The sequence below is a fragment of the Caloenas nicobarica genome, chromosome 30 (assembly GCF_036013445.1).
Source record: "Caloenas nicobarica isolate bCalNic1 chromosome 30, bCalNic1.hap1, whole genome shotgun sequence".
In the NCBI taxonomy this organism is placed as follows: Eukaryota; Metazoa; Chordata; class Aves; order Columbiformes; family Columbidae; genus Caloenas; species Caloenas nicobarica.
In genome coordinates, this window is record NC_088274.1 from 2,655,605 (window position 1) to 2,666,601 (window position 10,997).

At 52.6% G+C, this 10,997-nt stretch overlaps 1 protein-coding gene across 1 annotated transcript; it reads right to left on the minus strand.

The window, feature by feature from the left end:
• Positions 1-2,875: 2,875 nt before the first annotated feature.
• LOC135999866 (olfactory receptor 14J1-like) lies at positions 2,876-3,808 on the minus strand. Its single transcript, XM_065653439.1, has one exon. The coding sequence runs from the start codon at positions 3,806-3,808 to the stop codon at positions 2,876-2,878; it is 933 nt and encodes a 310-aa protein (XP_065509511.1).
• Positions 3,809-10,997: the final 7,189 nt, after the last annotated feature.

The window sequence follows — 10,997 nt, forward strand, 5'->3', positions numbered from 1 at the left end:
ACTCTCGAGTACCAAGGATGGACTTCAGCAAAGTTATGGCGGGGTTATGGAAATAATTTATGTTTGATGCATTAACTAAGCAGGAGAAACAAATGAATATGCAATAGGTGTATGTAAGAAATACCAAGAAGTGCGAATCACACACACGCTCGATCAGAGGAGCAATCTTCCGAGTGTCCGGCGCTGTAACAAAAGTGCTGCTTTTACCACTTTCCAAACCGTGTTAAAGAACCTTTTTGCCGACTTTTCGGTACCATTTCCCCCCGCCCAGGAGAACAAGGCCAGAGCAGCCCACGCACACCTGAGCCAGATGCAGCAACAACATCCCCAGGGCCCCAGTTGCAGGAAAAAGGGCCCCAGGGCTGGGCCGGGGGCTGCTCAGCCTTGGGGCAGCTCCACGGGCGCCACGGCAAAGCTCAGCCTGGCCGCCCGCAGAGCCGCCGCCTCCTCAGCCTGGGCTGCGCCGCCATTGGGCGGGAGGGCTGTCAGTCTCCTCCCCTGAGGTGATCCTGGATCTGATTGGCTGCCTTAGTGGTCACTCCCCACACAGTGCCCGCCCTGCCCTGAGGTAATGTTTCCTGTGATTGGCCGGCTGGGATTTCTCGTTTCCCCCACTACCAAGTGATGAGTCAGACCACTTGTCAATCATCTGGGTGCTGCACTCCCGCCAGCTGTGATTGGTGCAGCCAGCACGGCCCGCCCCTGAACGCTGCCCAGCTCGGTCAGCTCTCGCCACCTTTCCTGCAGGCCTCAAAGCTGGATTGGCTGGTTACCTATCAATCACATGACTTGCCCCGCCTCCTCAAATGCCATTGGCTGTCCTGGGTCCCCTGACTCCCCAGAGACTTCCGGTCGGTTGTTGCCAGGCAACGAGCTCCACCTAAACATGAAACTGTGGGCCCTGATCAGAGGCCATGGGTGATAAAAGACAGGTTGGGACCCCAAACATGAGGATTTGGGCCCCAAGAAGGAGGCTCTGGGCACTTAGAAGGACGGGCGGATGCTACAGATGCCGCTTTGGGCCCTGAACATGAGGGGACCCTCTTGGTTCCCACCCGACCTGGGTTTGGTGCCCGTGACCCCACAGAACAGACACCTGTGCTGTCCGGAGTGGCCACGGAACAGACGGAGCCCAAAGCCACGGACTCCATGAGCTCAACGGGGAGTTGTGACATTTTATGGATGTTTCACAGGGCGGCCCATGGGCTGAGGGCAACTGTGTGTGTGTGTGACATCAAAGGGTGGGCAGGGGAGCGGTGGTTGGTGAGGACGTATTGGATCATGTGGGACCTGAGCCTGACGCCCATGGGGTGGAACAAGGGCTGGAGAAAGGACCATCGTGTTGAACCCCAGCCAGTAACTGAGCCCCACGCAGCCGCTCGCTCCCTCCCCGCAGCGGGACAGGGGAGAGAACCGGAAGGGTAACAGTAGAGAACACTTGTGGGTTGAGATAAAAAGAGTTTAGTAATTGGAATTAAAAAAAAAAAAAAAAAAAGTTAAAAATGAAATTAAAGGAATTGAAATTAAAATATGCAGTATTAAAAATTATACCTATGATAATGAAAAAGAAAATACCAAATAGAAACCTAAAAAAGCCATAGAGTCATAGAATTTCCTGAGCTGGAAGGACCCACAGGATCGTCAGGTCCAACTCCTGTCCCTGCCCAGGACAACCCCACAGTTCACACCGTGTGTCTGAGGACATTGTCCAGTCTCTTCTTGAACACTGTCAGGTTGGGGCCGTGACACCTCCCTGGGGACCCTGTTCCAGTGTCCAGCACCCGCTGAGTGAAGAACCTTTTCCTCATGTCCAACTGACCCTCCCCTGGCACATCCTCCTGACATTCCCTCAGGTTCTGTCATTGGTCACTAAGGGAAGAGTCCAGTTCATGACCCTCCAGCTCCTCTTGTGAGGAAGATGTAGATCACCAAGAGATCTCAGTCTCCTCCAGGCTGAACAAACCCAGTGACTTCAGCTGCTCCTCATATGCATCTCATCTGTACAATGCAAACATGGACTTCTGACCTATTCATTCAGTGTCTTTCAATGGAGGGAGAAAGAAACTCTCTGAGCTGGGGTGAGAGGCCAGTGCTGGAGATGGAGGTTGTGAGGGATTAGTCCATGACGATTGGGGCAGATTGCATTGGGGGTCCAGTGCACATGGCACAGCCCAGACCCTGCTCTGCTGGTCCTGCAGGTCTCTGGCAGGAGGCCTGGCTGTGAGAGGACACTGCTGTGTGCCCAGCCCTGCACACACACACTGTTCAGCTGTGCCCTGGTGTTTTAATTTCCAGGCAAGTTTCTCAGAAGGTTCTTGAGAAAAAGTTTGAATGAAGACCTAAGCCTTTCACCTTTCTCGTGGAAAGGCTGTTCTGAGGCCAGCTCTGTCCCACAAGTGCCCATTGCCTGTCCCTGCCTGCGCTCACAGGACTCACACACAGCAGGACGGTGACCAGGCTGCCAGAGCACTCAGGCCTTGCACCAACACAAGGGATGAGAAGGAGAGTGTGGGAGTGGAACGAGAACAGCTCTGGAAGGCCAAGCGCTGGTGCTCCCTGGCAGTGCTGCCAGGCTGGACTCTTTTCCCCTCCACCCATGCACACAGGAACTATCCCCGTAGCTCCAAAAAGGCCTTGGAGTTAGGATGTCAGCAGAAAAGTATTTGCTGAAGGGCTCTTTATTTTGCTTATACACAGAGAGCACCATTCCGCATTGACACAGCCACTCAGTGAGAAAGGAAAAGCAGGCAGTGAATTGCAACGGGAATTACAACATTATCACAATAAATACAACTAGAAAAAAAAAGTACTGCAGACAGGATGAACCTGCAATGAGTTAGACTATAACTCTTATGTAGAAGAAGAGAGAGACACTTTATAGCTTCAGAAGAAATCCAGTTATCTGTTTCCACACAGCACCCTTGAGCTCCTGGTTCCTCATGCTGTAGATGAGGGGGTTCAGTGCTGGAGGCACCAAAGAGTACAGAACAGACACCACCAGATCCAGTGAAGGGGAGGAGATGGAGGGGGGCTTCAGGTAGGCAAATGCACCAGTGCTGACAAACAGGGAGACCACAGCCAGGTGAGGGAGGCACGTGGAAAAGGCTTTGTGCCGTCCCTGCTCAGAGGGGATCCTCAGCACGGCCCTGAAGATCTGCACATAGGACAGCACAATGAAAACGAAACACACAGAAATCAAACAGACACTAAAGACAATAAGCCCAAGTTCCCTGAGGTAGGTGTCTGAGCAGGAGAGCTTGAGGATCTGGGGGATTTCACAGAAGAAGTGGTCCAGGGCATTGCCCTTGCAGAGTGGCAGTGAAAATGTATTGGCCGTGTGCAGCAGAGCATTGAGAAACCCACTGACCCAGGCAGCTGCTGCCATGTGGAGACAAGCTCTGCTGCCCAGGAGGGTCCCGTAGTGCAGGGGTTTGCAGATGGCAATGTAGCGATCATAGGACATGATGGTGAGAAGAGAATATTCTGCACCAAACAAAAAAAATACAAAGAAGACCTGGGCAGCACATCCTGCATAGGAAATGACCCTGGTATCCCACAGAGAGTTGGCCATGGATTTGGGGACAGTGATGGAGATGGAGCCCAGGTCGAGGAGGGAGAGGTTGAGGAGGAAGAAGTACATGGGGGTGTGGAGGTGCTGGTCACAGGCTATGGTGGTGATGATGAGGACGTTGCCCAGGAGGGCAGCCAGGTAGATGCCCAGGAAGAGCCAGAAGTGTAAGAGCTGCAGCTCCCGTGTGTCTGTGAACGCCAGGAGGAGGAACTGGGTGATGGAGCTGCTGTTGGACATTTGCTTTTTGTTGGCATGCAAGCCCTGTTAAAAAAAGAAAAAGCAACTTAAAATTAGGACAGACTCCTCTTAGCAAAGCCACACCATTTTTCATAGATATCACCCCAACTGAAATGCATTTCCTTCCACTGTTGTGTGCTGGCTGAGTGTGCTGTGAGCAGCAGGACCTCTGCCCGTGTGCTGCAAGCAGCCAGCTTTGCTCTGCTGCAATGGGGAGAGGGGAGCTGGTTTGTGACAGCTCCCATGTTCACACAGAATGGCAGATGTAATCCACCTTCAGTGAAAAAGTTTAACATCTGTTCTCACGACTATCAAGGGCTTGGGCTGGAGAGCAAACAGTTACCATGTCTTTTTAAATATTTTATCTGTGTTTTTTTATTTTCCACCACCACATCAGGTGAGTGGGTATTTTCGAGGTAGAAATCCTTCTTTCTGTGATTTAAAATGTGAAGAATCTTGAGACAGACAGGCAAAAAGGCTCAGCTTTGTCTGGCTCAGTGCAGAGTCAGCAGAAGTGTCCGTCAGGATTTTACTCATCTGTCCTGTGCTTCAGCTTTTGCTGCCTTGAAAATGACTTCAGACACAATTTAATCTAATTAATCCAAACAACTGGACTCATACTGGAGCAGAAGAACCCTTTTAGAAAGGGCGGACCTGCAAACTCTTCTCTGTCCCAGCCCAGAGGTGGAGATGTGATGGAGACAGCAGGACATGACCCCTCACCGAGAGAAGCAAAGGACTCTGGCAGGAGAGTGCGGACCCCAAGGAAAGGCTCAGCACTCCTGGGATCCTACAGCAGAGCTGGGCCTTTCTGGGGGCAGCTGGCGAGCCCAGCAGGACAGGCAGAGCAGAGTCAGGGCTCCTGAAGATGGGATGTGCTAAAGGGACAGTCCGATCATTGCCCAGCAGACAACACCCAGCAGCCACCTGCAGAGAAGGAGCAGAAGAGCTCCTGAACAGCCCCTGCTCTGCTGCCTGGAGCTGTCCCTGCCTGCAGCTGTGTCTCTGTGCCCAGGTCTCCTTCCGTCAGTGTCACAGACCCCATCCCAGACGCTGTGTGCTCAGCTCTGCCCCGCAGACCCCTCCCAGCAGCCAGCACTGCCCAGGGGCAGCTCTGTGTGGGCCGGCTCTGACACCAGACCAGCCCTGATGAGGCTGGAAAAGTCATCCTGATGCTGTCTGGAAGCTAGGGTGTGTTGATTTCTGATACTCACAGGTTTATGCACTGCTAAGAGTAACAGATTTGGAATTTCAGTGCCTCCACCTGAACTGAGACATGAGTTTCTCTGTCCCATTGGCCACATAGACAACTCAGAGTGTGAGACTGATAAAGAGGATCCTTCTCTTTCACAGAGCCCCTGTCTTGCTGTGCTTCTTTAAGAGTCTCCTGGGAATGTCCTAAAGTGATCTGGAGCTGTGAGCAGCCTTGACCCACTCAGCACTCACTTCATAGCAGGACCCTTCCCAGCCACACGCTGTTCCTTCCCCCCACAGCTTCTCCCCTCAGTGTTGTTGGGATCTCCCCGGGCAGGCTGAGCGCTGACCCTGGCAGGCGGCAGAGTCCCTGCCCCGGCACAGCCCTGGGGTGCAGGGACCCTGCTCTGCAGGACAGCCCTGGGCAGCCCTGGGTGCTCACCCGGCTTCACAGCTGTTTGAAATTGCCTGACAAGATCTGTGTCCTTACAGAACCCACCAGCTGTGGCTGTGCCAGTTTTTGGAGTTGCCTCCATGAGTTCCAGCTGCATTGCCCTGCACCCAGAGACTTACCATGGCAAGGGCTGCAAAGATTTCTCCTCCAATGAGCTCTCAGTCATCCTCCCAGTCCTGACCACCTTTAATCTCTCTCTGCCTTGCCCGTCTCCCTGAGATCCCCAGGCAGAGCCCTCAGCCCTGCTGCGCTTTGCAGAGGAGCTGCTCCTGGGCAGAGCTGTCTCTCTGCAGCGCTGCCGCTTGCCATGAGCTCCCTCTGTCCCAGGAGCCCAGCCCAGCTCAGCAGCACAGGAGCAGCCCAAAGTGCTTTAATGACCCCTCTGGTGGATTTGATGCGGAGTCCATGAAACTCAGACCCTGGAGGAAATTGAAGAATCCTCTCAAGAAGTCCGAGTCAGATTCAAACTCCAAAGTTTCTTGTAATGTTAATGGGTCCCACTGAGGAACACTACTGAGGAACGATCCCCAGGGTCTGGTTAGAGAAGGAAACTGGAGGCGGAGACGACAGGTCAGGAAAAGCATGGGGAACGTCTCTCTGATGATTAGTAAACCTAGTTGTGTTTCATCAATCAAGGGGCCAAGCCCTGACCCCCAACCCCGGGAAGGCAAATCCTGTCCCTCCCACGTTGCCCAGGGCCCTTCCTGGGACAGTGTGATGTGGGGCTGTGCAAGGCCAAGGGCAGGACTATGGTCCAACACCTCCCAGGTTCCTGGCTGGGGACAAGGAGGCCATGAGGCCCCTGTGCTGTAAGGACAAGGTGTCTCCTCACAGGCATCAGAGGTGGAGACAACAGCCATAGCTGAGGGGAGAAGGAGCTCATGTCCGTTGGGGGATTTCAGCCTCTTTACGTCCGTGATCATCTCCACGACAGCCTGTGCTATGCTGTGGCATCACCTGCACCTCTTTGCCTGCAGGCTGGAGACATCCCCTCTGCTGCCCCACCTTGCTCTTGTCTGACCATCTTCCTTCCTCTGCTCGTATCTCTCCATCCTCCCCAGCTGTTCCTTGAAGCACAAAGCCTTGGGCTGATGCAGACTCCCTCTGGGTGACCGGTTCCACCACAGCACTGCCCTTCCAGTCACATTCCTTTCTCCTCATGTCCAGCTGGAACCTACCCAGTTGCACTTTGTGGCATTATTTCTTTCTCAAGCTCTTTCCCACTATGAAGAAAACCTCCACCATCTCTGAAACCACCCTTCAAGCACTCTCAGGCTCCTCCTACACTGCTGCAGCCTCCCCAGCGCTGCTGGACCAAAGCAGCCCAGGTCCCTCAGCATCCCACACCATGTGCACAAGGTCCTGAACCTTGCCTTGGCAGAGCCCTACACTCTCCAGTTCCTCCCTAGCTCTCCAAACTGGGAAGCCGCACACTGGCACACACCCGTGTGCGTGGGGTCACACCAGTGCTGAACCGAATGGGATGAGAACTCCAGGTGTCTGGGTCCCCACGCTCCTCCTCATGCAGCCCTGTGTGCAGCTGCCTTGTTCATGGTGAGCGTGCAGCACGGGCTTGTGTGGCGGCCCTTGTAGTGCCCAGGCCCTTCTCCTCAGGGTCCCTGCTCAGCGTGTCAGGTCCTGGTCTGTCCTGATGGATGGGGTTATTCTCCTGCCCCAATAAAGCTTTTTCAGAGCTTTGTGATGGTGGAATCCCAGATTTTCTCAAGGTCTGGACCCTCCTTGGAGTGAAACTCCATTTGTGGTTAGCTCTTAATGTTTACCTGCAGATGGCTTATCCTGATGAGGGTGTCTCTCCAAAGATTACATCATGAGGAGTTTCAGGGCACTACAAATAGCCCCTCCTGGAGAAACTGTGGAGTCTTGAGGGTCTGGTGCTCATCATGCCAGAGGTCTGGAGTCCAAGGGGAAGTTGCCCTTTATGTGAGGGAGCAGCAGGAATGTGTGGAGTTCTGCCTGGGGACAGAGAATATCAGCTGAAAAGCTGAGGAGTCAGCATGAGAGGGCAGAGCAACATGGGCAATGTTGTGGTGGGTGGACATCAGCTACAGACTCACTGATGAGGAAGAGGAATTAGATGCGGCCTCCTTAAAACAGATGAAAGTAGCCTCATGTTTGCAGGGCTGTGTCGTCATGGCAAACCTAAGATATCCCAATATCTGCAAGGTACCAGCCATGCAGGAGGGGTTTGGAGCTCAATGGCAACATCTTCCTGACACGGGTGACTGAGGAGTCAGTGAGGTGAGCTGCCCTGTGGGACTTCACACCTGCAAACCAGAAAGAGTTGGTCAGGGATGTAGCAGTCAGAGATGAGAAAGGAGAGCTGAGGTTCCTGGAAGATGATAACAAGGCAAAGAGCAGGATTTCAGGTGGGCAGGCTTTGGCCTGCTGAGGGTACTACTTGGGTCCTATGGGGTATGACCTTGGTGTCTGTAGCATTTTTTCTTTTACATTTCCTCCCTCCTCTCTCCCACCAGCTGTTGTGCAGTGTTTCTTACCCATTCTCAAATACAATATCACAGAGGTGCTGCCAGCATCACTGAGTGGCTCAGATTTGGCAAGTGTGGCTCCATCTTGGTGCCAGCTGAAATCGGCTCTGTCTGACATCGGTCAAACTCCTGTTGTCTTCTCAGAGAGGTGACAACTGTAGCACAGCCACACTCAGCCCAGTTCCAAGACTTGGCCATGTAAACCCAATACAGGGTGACAACGTGTTGGATTTTACAAACTCCTTGACCATGAAGAAGAAATGGAAAAGATGTTCTATCAGCAACCAGAGGAAGTCTCCAGTCAATGAGCAGGTTCCTATGGGGAACTGTAATTGCCCTGGCATTCACTGGCCAGGCAAAGCGGCAGGTGCCAACAGTCCAGAGGATCTTGGGCCAAGTTCTTAACATGTCTGCCTGGTGGGTCAACAAGGGTGATGCTCACCAGGATCTGGAACTGGCAAACAAGGCAGAGCTGGTCGAGGATGTGAACATCAGTGTCCACCTTGGCTGGTGTGAGCAGGAAACAGTGGGGTCCCAGGCACCAGAGGGGAGGGAGGAAGGCCAGCAGCAGAGCACAGGCTGGTGGGCTCCAGAGGAGAAGACTTTGACATGACTGGGGGCGCTGATAGAGGTGGTGCCAGGGAAGCAGCTCTGAAGGCTGAAGGATCTCAGGAAATCTGACAGGCCTTACAGGACAGCCTGCTCTAAGAACGGGAATGATCTCTCTGAGTACCCATGAGAAGTGGCATTTATCTTGTGAGGCTGTTCGTCTGAACTGACGGACCTCCAGGGGAAAAAGGCAACAGACAGAATGTGGGAGCGTGTCGAGCTCTAAAGGAGGAATTTAGAAACATTTTCCATTGATGTGGCGATGATGCCACAGCTGCCGTGGACTTGAAACCTGCAGGGGAGGCTGAGGGCAGCCAGATGAGCTGACACTGCTTCCTTACAGTAAAATAACCGTCCAGGGTAACATGGACCTGCTGCTGATCTTTGTAAGAGTAGAAGCAGACAGGACTGAGATACTTCACAGTTTCTTTGCCTCCATCTTCACCAGCAAGGTCTCCTGGGGCTTTGTTCCTGAAGGCAGGAGTCTGGAGAACACCCAGGAGTGGATGGCGCTCAAGTCAGGGGTTACTTGAGCAAACTCAGACACCATGACAGAAAAGGAAATGGGTCATTTCACCAGCTCCCTGAACACAAGTATCGCTGTGCTGTGGCACCTGAGATTCCCAGGAACACCCACCTCTTGGTCCAGAGGAGTGTGACTCCTCTTGAGCTGTCCTGGCCTGTCTCCTCACTCACGCGGTGATTCAGGCACCCACTTTCCTGACATCTTCAATCTTTATCAGGAGACGCTCCAGATCAATATGAACAGGAGACTGCTGAGACCACCTGTTCTGGAAAGGGAGGGAAGGACGAGCAGGGAAGGAAACAGAAGAAATACTGGTTTATGGCTGTTTATTATGGAAATGCTCTCTGTTTGGCTGTTCCTGAAATCTCTCTAAGCACCCACACCAGACTTGAAGCCTTTTGGAAAATGATGCAGAGAGGATTGCCATGAAAGGGCATTTTAGATATTAGTGAGCCCTCTGGTGCCATGATCCTGAACTGCAGCTACTGAGAGAATGAACAAAGCTCTAATGAAGTGAAAGGCAGAAGAAAACTCCAAGTTTCTGAGGGTGTTTGGGACCCCACGAAGGGCCATCACTGACACAGCTGTGAAGGAAACAACCAGTCGAGGTCCCTGTCCCTGGAGGCTGGTGAAGCAAAGATTGGAGACACTGGTTACAGGTGGTGAGGGCAATGTGGAGGTGGCTCTGGTGCCATGTCAGCCCTTGATGCTTGTTTATACCTAGAATGGCTGAGCCCTGACCCCTGGGACCTTGCAAATTTTTCTCAAATGTTTTTCAAGGCTTTGCCTGTGGACAGTGTTTTGTGTTTTGGGGGTGGGTTTTATGTCAGGTGCTGTTGCTTTAACTGCAAGGCTCTGGTTTTCTGTGGAGTTGGAAATGCCTGTGAGTTCCTTGCAACTCATCCAGCTTCTTTCATACACCTGGCAATGGTCACCAGTCACCTCAATGTCCCAGTGCCAAACTTGCTTGAACCCTCTATTTGTAGCTGTACCCCATCACTCCAGGATGTTCATGCATCCACCAGGTTCATGGATGGTTCCTGAGGACCATCCAAGTGTGGGGAGCGTAAGAGAGGAGCAGAGCAAGGTCAGCTCATGGGCCATGGCTGAGCACAGCCACCCCCAGCAGCAGCCATTCCCCATCTCCCAGGCACAGCCATGCCCACAAGATGGAAATGTCACTACCATATATGATTACCCCAAGAGAGGCCTTTCCTCCTTCCATTTTCCCAGGAAAATCTTCCTCTTATTCTTCCTCCACCTGCAGACATCAAGTATTTTACATTTCTGGGCTCAGACATGGCTGTAAGGGTTCACTAAAGCCATCGGCCATCTCATTGTTTCTCCCTGACATGCCCTGACCCTCTCCCACACCTACACATGGCCAGTCACGGCTGCTCAGGGTCTCCTGCTGCTCAGAAGAGGCCTTGAGCTTCTTGGTTCTTCCTGGTGCTTATTATAAACTTCCTTGCTCTCTCCAGAGCCCATGCTGAGCTTTCTTGTCCATAATAGCCCCTTTATGACCATGTGTTAGTAAGTGGTTGTCTTTTTATGATCATTTGTGCAGAAAGGGTAATCCCAGGAAATCACCAATTACATAAAAACGGATGCGGAGTGAAATGCCATGAAGACCTGATGAGTTACCCCCGTGTCTGTGTCTCTCCTGGAAGGAGTCTGTCCCGAGAAGGGGATCCAGCTTCTGCCAGTCTCTGGACAGGCACATGAGCAGTGTCCATGGCACCTGGGGAGGAACAGGGTGACTTTTGCCAGACCACCTGTCATCTGATCCACCTAGATACGTACTTGTGGATGGGGTATCAAGCCTTATAGTGTAAATACCTATTTGATGGGCACTGCCAGTGGGGCTACCACACATGCAGACTGAAATGTTGCAGATAT

Bases quoted from the DNA above. Each gene is read 5' to 3' on its own strand.
- LOC135999866 (XM_065653439.1), bottom strand. From the start codon at position 3,808: ATGTCCAACAGCAGCTCCATCACCCAGTTCCTCCTCCTGGCGTTCACA.